Source organism: Prionailurus viverrinus, unplaced genomic scaffold (assembly GCF_022837055.1).
Source record: "Prionailurus viverrinus isolate Anna unplaced genomic scaffold, UM_Priviv_1.0 scaffold_42, whole genome shotgun sequence".
NCBI lineage: Eukaryota > Metazoa > Chordata > Mammalia > Carnivora > Felidae > Prionailurus > Prionailurus viverrinus.
Genome location: NW_025927609.1, coordinates 2,653,812 through 2,671,428, shown reverse-complemented (window position 1 = coordinate 2,671,428; position 17,617 = coordinate 2,653,812). Strand labels below are relative to the sequence as shown.

Genomic DNA, 17,617 nt, shown 5'->3' with positions numbered 1-17,617 from the left:
CCTTTGCACAGACCCCGGCAGAGGGGAGGGGGCTTCTGGGGCCTCCGTGGCCAGTGGCTGCCTTCTGGGCCCCCATACAACTCTTCAGGTGCTGGCGGACTGCCCATCCTGAGGGGTCCAAGACTGAGGGGCGGATGGAGGCCAGACCCTGGAGTGCTGGGAGCCCATGCCGCTGCGGGGTGTGGTCGGGCCAGGAGAGGGATGGGGGCTTCACCTCCTGTGGTCCCTGGCAGGGCCCCCACCCCAGCCTCCAGATGCCGTGCGGCGCCTGCCTGGCGAGGGGACCCCCGGGGCCTGGGAGTGACTCGGAACACCCCGTACTTGGACACACGGGGCTGTCGTGGGTTCAGTCCTGGGCTTTGTACCCAGAAGTACTTGGGGTGTTTTTTTGTTTTTTGTTTTCACCTCTTTTCAAAGTGTTTCTCTTTCTCTCTCTTTTTTTTTTCTTTTTTTTTTTTTTTTTTTTTGAGCAAGAGAGAGCGTGTGAGTGAGCAGGGGAGGGGCAGAGAGAGAATCCCAAGCAGGCTGCACGTTCAGCTGGGAGCCCAGTGCAGGGCTTGATCCTGTCGACCCTGGGATCACGACTGAGCCAAACTAAAGAGTTGGATGCTTAACCAACTGAGCCGCCCAGGCGGCCCCAGAAAGCTCTTCCTTTCTTAAATAACGTCTCTGTCCGGTATTTATGTGCCGTGGAATCAGGTCACCTATTTACGTGTATCGCTCGCTGAATACAAGCACACTCCCAGAGGTTTGCACCGCTCCATCGGGAGCCGTACCTGTCCCTCACCCTTGCCCCCTCCTCCTGGCGGCTGGACCGCTGTCCCACTTTCTGTCTGTGGATGTGCCCCTTCTGGAGGTCTCCTACACGCAGAACCCTGGGGTAGGTGACTGTTTGTGTTCTCCAGGCTCGTCCGTGCGGCGACAGGTGTCCGTGCCCCGCTTTAAGGCTGGCGTAGGGATACACCACGCCTCGCTCGTGCGTCCGTTCACTGATGGACGCGGGTTTGTGTGTCGTGGCTGTCACGAAGGTTGAGGCTGTGAGCATCCGTCTGCACGTACTTCTGGGGACCATTTCCCCGTTTTTCCCAGACAGATACCCCCAGAGGCACAATCGCTCGATCGGAGAGTAACACTGACCGCGTGAACGGCCACCAGTCTGTTTTCCACGGTGGCTGCGCCGTCCTGTCCCTGCCAGCGGGGTGGGAGGGCTCCCCTTTCTTCGCATGCTCATTAGCACGTGTCGTCTGACGCGTCTGCTTTTTTCATCCTAACCACACATCCTGGTGGGTGTGACGCGGGATCTGTTAAAAAAACGAGATTCAACTGAGTACACTGGAAGGCCTACTTGGTTTTGTTAAATGACTCGTGAATTGGGTGGCATCCCATCTGGAAAGTAGAGGGGGCTCTGCCAAGCTGAAGGAGAAAAAAAGGCTTTTAAAGACAGAGAGAGAGCATAAAAAAAAAAAAAAAAAGAGGGAGGAATTTATCAGCGGCGAATGCCTTGGGTTTAGGCAAGGTTGCCCTTCTGAGGGGAACAGAATGGGTCCATCGGTAAGTTTCCCAACATTGGCCAGGAAATTCCACGCTGGCCGGCTAAAGGCTCCACTCCAGGGTGGCAGGTGCAGTGAGGTATTAGGTCTTGGTGTACTGACGTGGGGCGTTAATGGAAGACACCCCATTTCGGGCCTGTTTTTCTTCAACAGAGCTCGTTAGGGTTCGACTCAGAGATGACTCTTAACATGGAGGCCACAGACCCCCCGTCCTGGGTGAGCAGGGCTGGCACACTTACCCTGTTACGGGCAGATAGTGAATAATGGAGGCTTTGCAGCCTCGGCGCCCTCGTAGCGTGAGAGCCGCGAGGGACCCCGTGTGCAGGGCTGGGCGCGGCTGAGCTTCGGCCAAACTTCAGCTTCCTTCGTGGACACGGAGAATGGGATTTCATGCAATTTTCACAGGTCGTAACGTGTCACTCCTCTCTTTGCCCCAACCATTTAAAAATGCAAAACCGGGGCGCCTGGGCGGCTCAGTCGGTTGGGCGTCCGACTTCGGCTCAGGTCACGATCTCACAGTCCGTGAGTTCGAGCCCCGCGTCGGGCTCTGTGCTGACCGCTCGGAGCCTGGAGCCTGTTTCAGATTCTGTGTCTCCCTCTCTCTCTCTGACCTTCCCCCATTCATGCTCTGTTTCTCTCTGTCTCAAAAATGAATAAACGTTAAAAAAAAAAAATTAAAAATAAATAAAAATAAAAATGCAAAACCTGGCTGTGCAGAGGCGTGCAGCGGGCCAGACTTGGCCCACGGGCCCTCGTTTGTGGACCCCCTGCCCTGGGTCTGTGCCTCTCAGATGCGTGTGTGCGTAAGAACCTCCTGAGGCCTTGCTGAAACCGAGTGCCGGGCCCGCCCCCAAACACTGTGACTCACGGGCTGGGCAGGGCCTGAGAATCTGCATTTCAGACAAGCCGCCAGGGGCGTGGGTGCCGCTAACGTCAGAGACCCCACTGGGGATGGGAAGCGTGGAGACCCACAAAAGGTGGGTGTGCTTTGGGGGAGGGATGCTTTGGAGCCCAAGGGGTCGGAGGCTCATTCCTAGGGCTTAGGGATGGACCCCCGTGTGCCAGGGGACCTCCCAGGACTCAGCACAAAGAGCTAACACAGCCCAGGGTGAAGGCCTGTGGGGAGAAGCCGGGCATCAGGAACACAGTCCAGAGCCGCCAGGACCAGGTTTTCATGGGTCAGCTGCAGGGGGCCCACGGTGGGCAGGGGTCCTCCTGCATGGCGGGACGGTCCCCTAGGAGGCCGGCAGTCCTGCCTGCTCACGAGCCTGGAGCGAGGACTTCACCTGGGGCACCCGTTAGGGCCGAGAGCCCGCGTCGGAGCCTCGTCCTACTTCACGTTTGGCTCTTGGTCACGCCTTGACCTGGGGCTGGCCTTGGTGGCCGCCTCAGTCTTGTAGGGCTGGGTTGGCAGGACGCGACGTGGCCTGGATGGGGGAAACACGCACAGGGGGGGCTGGCGGAGCCAGCCGCCGTGACCTGGGGCGGGGGCGCCCCCGGGAGAAGGTGCGCAGCTGTGTGCGTGTCTGCGTGTCCGCTCGACACAGGCTGCTCAGGCCAGCATGGAAAGCTGACCGGCCTCGCTGCATTGGGTTGACTCCGGAGGGGCTGGCAGCGGGAGGGGGCCTGGAGCTGGGGCAGCATGAGAGCCGGCGGTGTTTGCGGGTGGCTTTGAGGTGCACGGTGTCCGGGGGACCCACCAAAGCACGGCACCATCGAGGGCCGGTGAGCGAGTGTCTGGGCCGCGGCCGGCCGTCGGGGAAGGCCGTGTTTCACGTGTGTGCCCTGGTGTCAAGGCCCCGACTGTCCTGCTCTCCCCCCAGGCTACCCACACTGGAAAGGTCAAGTGCTGAACTCCAATGAACTCCAGGAGCTGTACGAAGGCCTGAAGCTGAACAACGTGAATAAATATGACTATGTGCTCACGGGTAAGTGTCCGGGGGAGCGGGGTGCTGGACCCGTGGGCCTCGATCTGGTGGGGCTTGGGCTTGGGGAGGGATCCACCCCGCCCCCGGGCTCCGCCCTGGCCCCTGCCTCCTTCGAGGACAGATGGGCTGTGCCGCCAAGAACTTGGTGGTGCCCTGATGACGGCCGTGCCCCAGTCGCGTGGCCTTGGATGCCCGGGGCCCATGGTGCTGTCTCAGATGAGCCGTGTTGGGCTTCTGGGACCCGTGTAGGGTCGGAGGATACGTGGGGGGTTGGCAGTGAAAACAGCCAGGTAAGCAACTCACTGCCACTTGGCACATTGGTTCGTGAGTCACCGTAACAGTAAAAATATTTATTTGCATTTATATACGTAGTTAGAAGTGAATGTACTTACTATTGAAAACGGAAAAGAGGCGTCCGGGTGGCTCAGTCGGTTGAGCATCTGACTTCGACTCAGGTCGTGATCTCACGGTTCGTGAGTTCGGGCCCCGCGTCGGGCTCTGTGCTGACAGCTCGGAACCTGGAGCCTGCTTCGGATTCCATGTCTCCCTCTCTCTCTGCCCCTCGCCCGCTCACACTATGTCTTTCTCAAAAATAAATAAACATTAAAAACGATTTTTCTAAATAAAATGGAAAAGACAAAAGAAAATGTTCTTTGTACACCTATCACTCATGGCTTTTTCCCTTCGTTTAAAACTTGATGGGGCACCTGGGTGACTCAGTCAGTTGAGCATCTGACTCTTGATTTCGGCTCAGGTCATGATCTCATGGTTTGTGAGATTGAGACCCCTCATCGGGCTCCATACTGAGTGCGGGATTCTCTCTGTCTCTCTCTCTGCCCCACTTGTGCGTGTGTATGCACTCTTTCTCAAAAAAAAAAAAAAAAAAAAAAAAGATTCTAAAAAAAAAAAAAACAAACTTGACTTTACTTTTGGGAAATGCATAGTGTCCCCTCAGGGACTATAGATATTGAGGACACTTTGTCTTAACCCTGGTCACAGGATCTGAGAACTGCCTGCCCTTCTCAAGAGCAGAATGGGGTTTTTTCGTTTGTTAAATTTTAAGTTTATTTGAGAGAGAGCGTGCGCTTGCTTGTGAGCAAGGGAGGGGCAGAGAGAGAATCAATCCCAAGCAGGCTCTCTGCTCTGCGCAGAGCCTCACGTGGGGCTCCATCCCACGACGACAAGGTCACGACCTGAGTTGAGATCAGGAGTCGGACACTTAGCCAACCGAGCCCCCCCGGGCGCCCCTGCAGCAGGTGGTTTTGGTGGCGCTTTTTCTCCTTGGGCCGCGGCCAGGATGGGAGCCTTCTGATGAGGGTGGCCCGTGCGTCCCCCCCCACAGGCTACACGAGAGACAAGTCCTTCCTGGCCTCGGTGGTGGACATTGTGCGGGAGCTGAAGCGGCAGAACTCGGGGCTCGTGTACGGTAGGTGCCGGGCTTTCCCGCATGCATGCTGGGGCGCCACCTTGTCTGGTGGGGTTGACCCGGGGAGCCGGGGCTCGACCTCCTTCCTCCCGGACGCCCCTCCTTCATGTCCCGCCTCTCCCGGTCCGAAAGCTCAGAGCTCTGGGAAGGGTTCAGAACGTCCTCACGGTGACCGTGGCAGAGAAGCGGGTTATATACGTGCTGTCATCCGTGTCCACGTGTGCCCGTGTGTGCAGTGTGTTGGGGGGGGGGGGCTGGGTGGCCACACTTGACCCCTGAGAGGATGGGGTGGATGTGCATGTCGTGGGCGGCGCCTGGCCAGTGAGGGGTGGGGGTGGGGTGATGGTGGACACCCAGCTGGGACAGAGCTGAGGCGCACGCCGGGCCTGTCCGTCCCACCCCCCGGGGCTGCAGCGCCAGCCCTGAGCGTGTCCCGCACAGAGGCCTCTCCGGGCAAGACACACGTGGGACGGTTCAGTTACTCTTTCCCCTCTGGGACTCAGACGTGCACGTTCAGGCCTCTGCAGGGTCCGACCACGTGTGACACTTCTTCCATCCTGGCGGGAACCCCAGTGTCCTGACGTGTGGGTCCCCCCGTCGCGAACGGTAGCTGGGTTCGGGGGCCCCTGCGGTACCGGTGCGTCCTTGCTGCCTCAGCCGCGCAGACTCGGGGGCCTTCCCTGAGGCGCGGGCCTCCCAGGTGTCCGCGCCGGTCCCCACCCTCAGCTGGCCTCATGGCAGGTCCCACACGGCATGTGGACCGTCGCGGGAAGGGAACGTGCTTGTGTGGGGGCCGGAGGGAAAGGGGATGCTGTTCTGTGCCACACTCTCGAGAAAGGCGCAAACAAACGATTGTCAGAAATCGATCAGAGTAGTTGGCCTCGGACCACAAACGTGGAATCCAGGAAACAAGGATCGGCCGCACACGCGAAATTTAACAGCAGAAATAAACGTTAAGCGTCCTCCTCTCGGGAGCCTCACCCTGTGCTAACAGATGCCCTTTCTGCCTCCGCAGTGTGCGACCCCGTGATGGGCGACAAATGGAACGGCGAAGGCTCCATGGTTAGTGATTTCAGGCACGTTAATCCAAGTGCACACGTCTCGCTGGGCGAGACACCGCTCTGGGGGTGCACATCATCCTTGCCGGGAAGCGGGGTCGGCAGACGAGGTTTTCTGTAAAGGGCCAGAGAGTAGATGTTTGGGTCCATATGTCTCCTGGTTCAGGCTCCTGGTGGAGCCTGCGACTCTCGATCTCAGGGCTGTGTGTTTGAGCCCCACGCTGGGTGCAGAGATGACTTAAAAATAAAATCTTGGGGTTCGGAGGGAGGGGAGAGTGGGTGATGGGTATTGAGGAGGGCACCTTTTGGGATGAGCACTGGGTGTTGTATGGAAACCAATTTGACAATAAACTTCATATATTGAAAAAATAAATAAATAAAATAAAATCTCAAGAAAAAAGTAGTCACAGTTTGCAGACAAACAGACACGGCTGTTTCCTAATAAAATCCTACACACGGACCCTGAAATTTGAATTTCCTGTAGTTTCTGTGTGTCACAAATGTTCTTTCTTTCCTGTTTCCCCCTTAGCCGTGTCTTAGCAGACTACCCCCCCGACTAGTGTAGGGCGGGGTGCCGTCAGTCCGCTGGTAGGAGTCACCCCGTGGCCAGCAGGGGAGCTTGGCGTGTGGGGCACGGAGGGCGCTGGCCCCGGCCCTACCCCAGGACCCCGGGGCCTTCGGGTGAGCGCGTGCCGGCCTGGCCGCAGGGCACCAGCGTCTCGTACCCGCGGTGGGGCTCACGGCGGGGCTCCGGGTCTCCAGCCTGGACCGCGGGGCTCTCAGCAAACGCTCGCTGGCCTCGTTCCCTCTGCTGTACGCGTCAGCCTGTGTCCCTGTCGCCCTCTAGTACGTTCCGGAGGACCTCCTTCCGGTTTACAAAGAGAAGGTTGTGCCGGTAGCAGACATCATAACCCCCAACCAGTTCGAGGCTGAGTAAGTAACTTGAAACCACGGAAGCTTTCAGATCTCCCCATGGGGAGGGCTGTTCCGGAGCCGTTCAGGCCACTGAGGCCCTCCTCCCGAAGTCCTGCCTCAGGGGGTGGGGGGGCCAACCCGGTGCCCTGGCCCGACGACGGTGGGGGTGGTTATTTTCACCCTGACTTCCTGTGGTCGTGCTGACCCCCAGCCGTTTCCCCGAGCAGCACAAGCCTTTGGGGACAGAAAGGGGAGGGGCTGAGGGCATATGTGGGTGACACCAGCCATGGGATGGGGATCCCACGCCACCTGACGCAGGCGGCCACCTGGAGCTCCAAAACCCACATGGATGTCGGTCACCCTCACTGGCCACTAAGTGGGGCTGTGTGCTGCTGTCCCTTGCTGCTATTAAATGTTACCCCTGACTGGTCCTTGGGGGCATCACGGGGCCAGCAGACACTGAGTGAGTTCCTGTGGGGATGGGAGGGGGTCCCCGGAGCCACCGGAGCTTCGGGGATGTTTCCAGCAGGACCCAGAGAAGCAAGGTCTCACCCGCGCTTCATCTGCCTTCCAGGTTACTGAGCGGCAGAAAGATCCACAGTCAAGAAGAAGCATTAGCGGTAAGGAGACCTTCCGAGGCCTGGCATGGGACAGGTGCACCGCTCGTGGTGGGGAGGGGACAGCCACATGCCCTCGGGGAGGGGAGATGGGCACCCCAGGTGGGCAGCACCCCGGCTCCCAGCCAGCCGCCCGGTGGGGCCTGAGGGACGTGCTGTAGATTCTGTCTTAGCCACTGGGTCGGGCAGCTGCAGCCACAGTGCTTGTCTGGGTCCGCGTAACCCCCCCGCCCGCTCTGCGCACAGCGGCTGTCCCCGTGGGAGCTTCCCGGGGCGTCCGTGACAAAGTGCCACAGACCGGGTGGCTGACAACAACACGAGTGCGTTCTGTCCGGTTCTGGGGGCCGGAAGGCCAAGATCGGGGTGTCGGTGGGACTGTCTTCGGCCCAAAACCTGCAGGGAGGCACCCATTGCTTGCCAGCCTCCCAGCTTCTGGCAGCCACTGGCCATCCTTGGCGCCCCTGGGTTTGTAGACCCGTCACCAGCCTTTGCCTGTGTCTTCAAGGGGCCCCCGTGGTGTGTCTGTGTCCTCGTCTTTCTTGCTAAGGGCGCCAGGCAGATAGGACCCAGGCCCACGCTAGTGACCTCGTCTCAGCTCGAATCTGCACGGACCGTGTTTCCTTTCGAGGAGATCAGAAACGCTCGGAGGTTCTGGGCTTAGGGTTCCAGCGTCCGTCTCGGGGGGACACAGTTCAGCCCGTGGCAGTCACGGCATTTAGTGAGTGCTTGCTGTGTGCCAGGTACCGTGAATCCAGCTTGCCGGGTGCGGCCCTCCCGCGCACCCGTGACCTGTGTGTCTGCGGAGAGGCAGGGGCCGGCCCTCCAGACGCGCTCACCACCACCCCAGCCCATGCATGGTCAGAGAAGCAGGGATCAGAAACGGCCAGTCAGGGTCCGTCCGACACCAGTGAGAGGGAGTGCGCGTGTGCCCATATGTGGGGTGGTGTGCGTGTCTGGGCACACGTGTGCAAACGCCTGTGTGCGTGCATGCGTGCATGAAGAGGTTTATGGCCAGGAGCTGGCTCACACCTTTGGGGGTTGGCTGGCCACGTCTGGAAGCCACAGGGCCCGCTGACGGGAGGGGCGGCTGGAAGTGAGGTAGGCAAGGTTTCCTCTCCAAAGCTCTTCAACTTTCCCCTGTCAAACTTGTTGCCTGCTTGTCGTTTAACCTCTCACATGGAGTCCTGGGCCACGTGTCCCAGCAGCAGACCCGGGTCCCGCACACCAGGGCCCTCGCCCCGTCATGGTGGGGCCTCATCAGGCGCGCACGCTCTCTCCATCATCCAGGAAACAAATCCGAGCGCCAGGTCTAGTCCTGGCCACACCCGGGCCCGAGGGGCTGTGGGGCCTCTGTTTCCCCAATGTGCAGAGGGCTCACTGTGGCAAGGGGAAGAGGGTGCCCTCCTCTGCTCTGAGGGTCTCGCTCTGAGATGGGACAGTACCCGGGGGCCTCAGAGTCAGGTGACACCGGGACAGGAGAGCAGGTGGTCTGGGGTCACAGGTGACCCTCCTCTGCTGTGCGCCCGTGTGCTCTGAGGACTGCAGGGCATTCCCGGTGTGTGCCTGTGTGGTGCCTCGTGCAGGGTGGGGGCCGGGTAGGAGACACGCTCCACGTGTGTGGCAGGGACACGTCTCCCACAGCCTGCCCCAGACTCTGGAGTGGAGGGTGCCTGCCGGCACGGTCATCAGCCCAACTCTGAGGCCCTTGTACAAGGAGGGAAGGAAAAGCCACTTGCAGAAAGCTTGTTCCTCGTCACATGACCCCCTGGCCTGTCTTCTCCCCAGCCCGCAGGCCCCGGGCTGACGGGGGCACGTAGCCACGTGCTGGGACTCGGGAGGCTTCTCCTGGGCCGGGGAGCCTGACTCAGGGTCCACACTGGGCCAAGATCAGACGCTCTGAACGCCTACGCATGCTTCGGGGTCCATACGAGAGCCTTCCCAGCTTCCCACAGTGAGCCGTGCGGGGCGGGAGGCCCGAGGGGCTTAGCTGGCGTTGCCCCCACGGAGGCGAGAGGAGCACCCCTCTCCGGTGTAGCTGGTGCTCTCCCGAGCCCCCGGTTTGCCCAGCGGGTATTTTGTCCCAACGTGTGTGTCGTGGGAGGCCGGGGAGCCTCCAGCCGCCAGCGTGTTGCTGGGCACACAGCGGGAGAGCTTCATTGAATGAACAAGTGAGGGAACAAGTGGCTTCCCAGAGTGGACAGGACGTGACAGCCTGATGGTGGGCCTGGTTTTGCCGCCCTGGAGCCAGATGAGAAAGGACAGCCGGTCTGGGGCCTGGTTGACGCCTTCCTCTGGAATGTGGGCACAGGAAGAGTGTGGGGCCCGGCAGGTGTGCTCGTGGGAGGGAATCGGGGTGGTGGCTCTAAGTGGCCAAAGCTGCCACTCGGCACACCCGGGCTGGCGGGGGGCAGGCGGGGCCTGGGCGCCATTCCTCGTGTTCTCGGCCTCTGGTGTCCACTCTGTCAAGTCAGACCCCGTAGACGGGCGTCCTCCCGCCGGTCAGACCCGACTGCTCAGGCTGCTGGGAGCCCTGGCGCAGGGGTCCGCGGCGTGGCTGACGCAGTCCTGTGCTCCGGCAGGTGATGGACGTGCTGCATGCCATGGGCCCCGACACGGTGGTCATCACCAGCTCTGACCTGCCCTCCCCGAGGGGCAGCGACTACCTGATCGCGCTGGGGAGCCAGAGGATCCGTAAGTCCTGCGACCCTGGCTCCCTCCTGCCTCTTCGCCGCGGGTTCCTGGAGGCCGCCCTGGCTTTAGGCTCCGTAGGGAAGAGAATTCGGGCCTCACTCAGCAGGCGGTCGGTGTCCTGAACTCCTGTCACCCCCTAAACACACTGAGAACAGAAACCGAGAGAGGGTTCTGTGAGTCGAGGTGCGGGAGGCCTCCCCGCGGTCACCGAGCGGAGAGCTCTCCGTACCCGTGACATGACGTCGGCTCGAGGAGAGCGTCTGTCTTACAGGCTCAGGGTCACGTGGATGGCCCGGCTAGGGCCCGGGGCTTGGGGAACCAGGCGTCCACACCGTCCCCTCCCACAGAGCCGGGGGCGCCTGTGCGGCCTCACCTGTCGACTGTCGGTTCACGTAAATACCGCCTGGGTTGGTGTTTTCTGCGAGGTGCTGAAATGACACAGGAGGCTGGGGTCACACCCGCTGCCCCAGAGAGCACGGAGCTCTCTCACCACTCCCTCTGTGTCTTCGGGAGAGCATGCCCCTGTGCGCAAACCCATGCACACACCTACATGCACACCCATGTGCCCCTGTGCACACCCGCGCATGCCCCTGTGCGCTCCCATACCATTTCATTAAGCTCACGGCCCCCACGGCTGTCGGTGCCCTTGTTACTGTGCCGGGCTGGGGCTCCCTCCGCACCCGGTCACACGTGCTGGTCCCTCACGCCCAGCTGTGCGGTTCTTCTCGCCCCGGGCCATCCTGCTAGGGGTTCTGGCGTCTACTCCCTCCCTCGTGACAGGTGACACTAGCCCTCCCTGCCACCATGAGGGGGAGGAGCGGGGGGGAGGGCAGGCTGGCTCCCAGACGAGGGGCTCGTTCTCTGCTGGCCCAGGGTCTCGGGGCCCATCGGCTGTGCTCTCCTCCAGGGAACCCTGATGGCTCTGTGGTGACGGAACGCATCCGGATGGAGATGCACAAGGTCGACGCAGTCTTCGTGGGCACCGGGGACCTCTTTGCCGCCATGCTCCTGGCATGGACACACAAGCACCCCAACAATCTCAAGGTCAGCAGGACGCGCCCCCGCCCTGCCCCCATCGGGGACCAACTGGGTTCTGTGGGGGCTCAAACAGGCCACCCGTGTACCACACGCTGGAGTCGGCCTGTCGGGCCGCGGAGCAGGTGTGAGCCCCGGGAAGGCGGAGCCTGGGAGGGGTTACCGCAGCCTCGGTAGGTCCGGAACTAGGAACGTCTCCCAGAGAGCAGCCGGTGAAAGTTGGTCCTAAGATGTCATGGCCCCGGTGAGTCGAGAGACTCAGAGGCTGGGAGCCCCCTCGGGGGCGTGAGGGACAGGGCTCCGAAGTCAGACTTGCAGAGGGGCTCAGCTCTTGTCAGGCACTGTCTGCGCGTCTGTCCGTCCTTCCCCCATCCCTTGCTTTGTGTGTAAACGTCCACAGATGCGTTTGTACGGAGATAAAGCCACTGTGTGCGGGCTCTGCTGGGCGAGCAGATACCTTGCTACCGATTCTGTCAATGGGGGTGTGGGGTGGCGGGAGCCGCGTGCCCCCGTGGTTAAGCTCAGGAGTGATGGCTGCGATCTGCATGGCGTGCAGGAAAGTTCCTTCGTGACGTCAGATCGTGCCGTGGCCTCCTTCAACGTCGTTGGAACCACGCAAGTGGACAGCTGTGCACGAGGCTGTCCCCGGCCCCTCTGTTATTTCCTTCTCCACTTACTTGGTGGCCGTCAGGGCCTGCCTCCCGTCTCTGGAACGTGCTCGGGAAGGGCAGCCGTGCAGGGTGGTTAGAGAGGAGCCACGCCCCCGTCTGTGCTGGGTCCACCGAGGGAAGGAGGAGCCCCAGGTCGGGATCTGGAAGTGGATGCCCCCAAAGCTGCCTCTACCCGCCGGAGGCTGGCACGCCCCTCCCATCCCATCAACTAGCTTGTCTGTGAGACGCAGGGCTGGACCGGAGCCCTGCCCCTCTTACCTGCCCCCCCCCCCCCCAGGGACCAGGGGGAGCACAGACCTGCTGTGTCCTTGCCTGCCCCCCCCACCCCCCAGGGACCAGGGGGAGCACAGACCTGCTGTGTCCTTGCCTGCCGCCCCCACCCCCCAGGGACCAGGGGGAGCACAGACCTGCTGTTGCCGTTGGCAGCCGTGGGATCTTCCTCTGGTACAGGGCACCTTGGCCATCTGGTGCGCAGTGGAGACCTTGCTGCTGGGCCACCTGAGGCCAAACCGGGTTCGGCACATCCCCGGGTCGGGCGGGAGGGGGTTCCACTCGCTTCCCTGGCTCCTGCTAAGCCCCGGGTCTTTGACTTTGAGGTGCCAGTAAGCAGTGACCTTGGCCAACTTTGGGGTAGGAGCCATTTTTGACAAAGACTCTTTATAACTAATTCCTTCCAGAAACACCTATTAAGCGTCTACTGCACGGCAGACAGTACCGAGGAGTGCTAGAGCCCAGCCCTCCCCCAGAGGGCATGGTCTGGAGGAAGGTGGTTAGTTTTAGTACGCAGGCATCTGCTCAGCTCTCCAGGGAAGGTTGATGGGGAGCATGTGACGGTAAAGCCAGTGCCCTGCTATCTCGGGGCGGAGGCAGGGTCTGGGTGAACGGAGAATCCCATCCGGGCCCTGGGCAGCACCGACCACGTGTGCGCGTCTCCCGCCCTGCAGGTGGCCTGTGAGAAGACCTTGTCGGCCATGCATCACGTTCTGCAGCGGACCATCGCATGTGCAAAAGGTACCTCCTGGCTGGGCCCCCGAGCCCACCAGCGGAGGGGGCAGGGGGACTGCACTGAGAGCAGAGCGGGGAGGAGCCGGCAACGAGAGCGGAGGGGGGAGGCGGGAGGGAGGGAGCCGACGGCGGAGTCCCGGGGCTCCCTCCGCCTCTGCTAGCCTGCGGAGCTCGTGCCCCACACGGGAGCCCCAGAGGGGACACGGACCGTCAGGGCTCAGGCGAGGGAAGGGGGCACAAAACTGGAGTGCCTTCTGGTCTGTCCCTGTCACCCACGCTTCGTCTTGCAGCCCAGGCAGGGGGAGGACTGAAGCCCAGCCCGTCGCAGCTGGAGCTGAGGATGGTCCAGAGCAAGAAGGACATCGAGAACCCGGAGATCGTGGTCCAGGCCGCGGTGCTGTGAGGGCCCGCGTGCCACCTCCCAATGCACAGCGTGTCGGTGTCTCCATCGTCGTCCCTGTGAAAACGTAGCATCTGCCTTAGAGCCGTGACCGAAACTTGATATTTTTTTCTTTCGTGAGTGTCCAGCCTCAACCGGTCTTAATTGTGAAAACGTGCTGGTCGTGCTTTTTAAAAGTCACAAAGCCATCACAGAAATCTGTAATTCGGGGAACCCAGCTCCCTGTCCCCCAGGGCTCCTGGGCCTCCCGGGAACCCCACTCCCTGTGGGCCCCCCGGCGGCCCCCCGGCGGCGTCCCATCCCTGGCAGGCGAGGGCCGGGGAAAGTCCTGGAGTCTGCGTCCCTGAGGAAGAGTTGGGTTTTAACCATCTGCGTCTGGGCGAATCCTGCCAAATGCCTCTGTTGTCGTTGTGACCCGACCCCCTTTGTTCCTGCTTGAGAAGTCTCTTTTGTCACCTAGCTGTGGGGTAGGTCGCCGGGGACTGCGTCACTGCGGGAACAGGTCGAGACCAGCTGGCCCGGACGCGCGCCGGGGATGAGGAAGGGCTCCCGAGGCTGGAACAGCCCGTGGCGAGACTGGCCCGTTGTGTTCCTGCCGGAAACCTCACCTGGTCTCTGGCACGCCGGGTTACGTCTGCGCGCTTGCCACCCTTGGCTGGCCACAGATGCCTCGTGCCACGTGGTTGTGCAGAGACGGGTAGAGGGCCGTGGATACCATTGGCATATTTAACCCCACGAGCCAGTCACCCTGTGCGCTCGCCCCTGCCCGCTCAGTCCTGCCTTCCGTGCCACCGGAAGCCGGGGTGCGCGAGGCCCCCTGAAAGGCAGCCGCAGCTTGAGCCCCTCCTCTGAGGAGAGGGTGTTGGCAGATCGGGGGAGGGGCCGGGGCAGAGCGCCGGGCTAGCAGCTCTCAGACGCCTCGGGCTGCGACACCAGGCCAGGCGTCTACTGCCCGGGGCACCCCCAGGCGTGGCTGCAAGCGAGGGCGCCCCTCTCCGCGCCGCCCTGGGGAGAGCAGAGGTCTGCCTCCCCCAGGAGCCTGCGGCCGGGAGGGGACAGAGCCTGAAGAGTGGGGGGGCCCCCTCCCCGTCCCGCAGGCGGGTCCTCTCCTGCAGCCCGCGCTGTCCTCTGCAGCAGGGCCAGTGTCCCCAGGATCCACTGCCACCTCCTGGGTAGGGCAGAGTTCACTCTGTTGCAAACTCCCCGAAACAAAGAAATACCAGCGTCCGTGCCGTTCCGCCTGCTCTTCTTTCTTCCCAGTCTGTCCACGTCCTGAGTGTCCGCTCTCGTGCGTTAGCACCCGGCAGCCCGTGCACGGGCCATGGTATCTCTCTGCGACGAGATGGTGGAAAACCCACCGTGAGGATACCGTGTAGGGCGTAGGGGCTTACTCTGTGTGTACCATGGCCTTGGGAACACTGCAGACGCCGATCCTCTGTTCTTTAAGTTTTATTTCAGGGGCTCAGGCTTCGTGTTACACTTGATGCTTTTACTTCCCCCAACTGTACATAGAACGATAGTTATTCCGCCCCTAAACTTCCTGCGAAACTGTGAGCTTTCTGGCTGGATCTCGGACGTTCTCATCCCAAGTTCCTCCGACCGAGAAGCCCCGACCGCTGGGAGCGGTGGGGTCTTGAGCCCTCTGCCCCCAGCAGCGGGACCCCGGCATCCCAAGAGCCCCTGCAGGGCGCGGGGCTCCCGTAGAAACCGCAGCAGCTTCTCCCAGCGAGCTGCGCTGGCCACGTGCTGCTGCTGAGCCCACTGCCATCCTGGGCGGGGTCCTGCGCAGACACGCAGGCCCTGGCTTGTCTGTGCTTAGAATTTCCCACCCAGAGGTCAGCCGTGGTCACTAGCAGCGGGTTTTTCTTTCTTTCTTTCTTTCTTTCTTTCTTTCTTTTTTTTTTTTTTTTTTTTTTTTACATAGGTTGGGTCCAAATTAGAGTAAATCTTTGTTTTTACTTCCCATAGTTTAGTAACATGCAAAGTAATAATTATATATTTTAAAATGAGAAGTGTATCAGTCCTAAGTCGCCTGCTTATTACCAGAGTACAGATTTCAATATGGTTTTTCAAAGCTTCTGTAGGCCTTAAAGATGAATTACAAACTACTCTTTTTTTAAAACCATTTTCAAATCATTGCCAAGTCTTGCTAAGGTCATCGTGGTAATCTGCGTTATTTTTAAATGTATGTCAGCAATGGTAAAAATGATGCTTTGTTGTGCTGTTCTTGACCTTGTCGGAACCAATTTTTTAAATGTCGTCTAACTTTACAATGGACTGAGCCTGGTTTGGCGTGCTTTTCGTGTTCAGAACGGAGGCCAGGGCGCCCCGCCAGCAACATGATGCCGGAGTCCCCGTGTCGATGCAGAATCCCCCTCCTCCCCACCTTCATCGTCCAGGAAAGTAATGCTGTGTGATGGAGTCCCCGAAGGGTGAATCCTTGCCTCTGGGGAGCAGGCAGGTGGGGCAGGGCCAGGCGGGCGGGGCCCTGGCCTCACTGGGTGTCCCAAGGCCACTCCTGACTGCCATTCCCTCCTTGCTGGACCTCACGTTCACTGCTAGTTGAAATGTACAGTAAAGGAGGTGACAGCGTTCTAGCTGTTGGACCTGCGCTGTGAGCACGCCCCCTCCTTTATCCCTCCTGCCCTTTGATGGGACCACCTGCCCCAGGGCATCGGGGCTGCGTCTGCCTGAATCACAGGCACCTGTGAGCACTCTGGATTCCGGCACCAGAATAGCCAGAATCTCTGTCTTCCTTCTCTGCCCCCCAGCAGGTTGCTGGGGTCCCCGTGCACATGTCCCCATGGGACAGGGTTTCTGTAGGAACCGCCCACCCTAGCACCTGCCTGGGCCGGAAGGCGGGGAAGGAAGTTTGAGTGGGCAGAGGGGCGAGGGTGCAGGCCAGGATTCTGCGAGTGGGGTCCTGGCTGTCTGAGTCTCGTGGGAGCCGCGGGGCCCCCAGACGCCACTCTGCCCCCAGAGGGGCGTGGCCACCAAGCCCACCCGTGTTCATTCCACACCAGCTCCTGCCGACCGGCTGCAGGTGATTTCTCTCATCCCGTCACTCCGTGAACTGTTTACATTAGGACTTCCTTCAGAGCCGGGTCCCGTGTGCTCAGAGGGAACACGTTAGATGCCTGTGCCGGGTGGGCACTCAGAAGGACCCCCATCCCTGGGAGGGCAGCTCTGGGAGCCCAGGAGACCTCCCGCTTCATTTCTGCCCCGAGGGTGCTGGTCAGGCTGGACCCTCAAAGCACAGTGACCCAAGTGCACACATGTGGCCAGGGAGCCGGTGTTGCGTGTGTGTGTGTGTGTGTGTGTGTGTGTGTGTGCTGCAGTCGCTTTGTGGCAGGGGTGGTCGGGGGGCCTTTGAGGGTGAAAAGTGTCAAGAACCTTGAGTGCTTGTTTATAGAGCCCCCTCCACCCCCCCTCACGCCCCCCCACCGGTTGCAGAATCCAGCCCTGCACTTCCACCCTCTGCCGGCAGGGGGCGGGGCAGGCCCCAGCCTGGAGCTTGCACACATCGCCACCCCGTGGCGTAGTGCACGGGGCTCTAGTGCTAGTGACAGGCACTGGGCCTCGGGGTCTGTGTCCCAGGCTGGCCTCAGTGCTGCCCCATGGTGGCCAGGTTCCTAAAATCCCGGGCTTCTGGTGCATGAGTCTCCCCGTGGACTTCTGCAGGTGATTCTCGGTGCAGGACATTTCCTGTCTTACTGAGGGGAGACTCTGACCAAAGCACAGGGTCTTACAAACCACATTCCTGCCTGTCTTAAGAGGTCGTGCTCACAGACACCACCCACCACGTGTTCCTTTGCTTAAGACGGAGTTTAACGAGTTAACTTTAGTTCTGACTTCGAGAATATTTCCAAGCTTTGTATGAACGGAAAGTTCTTCCTAGAATTTTCTCTTTAAATTCTGGCAGAGTAAACAGCTGTACTAGAAGCTTTCCTGCTGTCCCAGAAGAGCAGAGCCCTGTGCTCAGAGCAGGCCACTGGGTTCCGTCGCTGAACCCTGGCTGCAGATGAGCCCTAGGTGGGGCAGCCCCCACACCACGGTGGGCAAGTTTCCACCTTCTGCCTCCGGAAGCCCATTCTGGTGGGAAGAGACTTCCTGAAGCCCCTGACCACTCCCTGTCCCGGCCGTCCCTCGTTGCCCTGCAGGTGTCCTGGGGAGCCGGATGGCAAGGGTGCAGCAGAATGGGGCTGACGGTGAGGAGGGCCTACCACCCTCTGTCTGCTCCGCGGAGCCCGGCTCCGGGGAGGGAGCGGGGCGCACCCCACCCCCACACTGTTCCGAGCTGTGGGACAGGGCCTCTGGCTCC

At 60.8% G+C, this 17,617-nt stretch overlaps 1 protein-coding gene across 1 annotated transcript in view; it reads left to right on the top strand.

Moving 5' to 3' along the window:
- The window catches only part of PDXK (pyridoxal kinase), a 31,782-nt gene extending 15,052 nt beyond the window's left edge, over positions 1–16,730 (top strand). The window contains exons 3-11 of the mRNA XM_047846965.1: positions 3,374–3,478; positions 4,821–4,904; positions 5,920–5,966; positions 6,810–6,895; positions 7,452–7,497; positions 10,074–10,185; positions 11,093–11,229; positions 12,836–12,902; positions 13,187–16,730. Of these exons, the coding sequence (XP_047702921.1) occupies positions 3,374–3,478; positions 4,821–4,904; positions 5,920–5,966; positions 6,810–6,895; positions 7,452–7,497; positions 10,074–10,185; positions 11,093–11,229; positions 12,836–12,902; positions 13,187–13,299 (797 nt within the window). The 3' untranslated portion in view covers positions 13,300–16,730. The remainder of the gene's footprint in view (positions 1–3,373; positions 3,479–4,820; positions 4,905–5,919; positions 5,967–6,809; positions 6,896–7,451; positions 7,498–10,073; positions 10,186–11,092; positions 11,230–12,835; positions 12,903–13,186) is intronic.
- Positions 16,731–17,617: the final 887 nt, after the last annotated feature.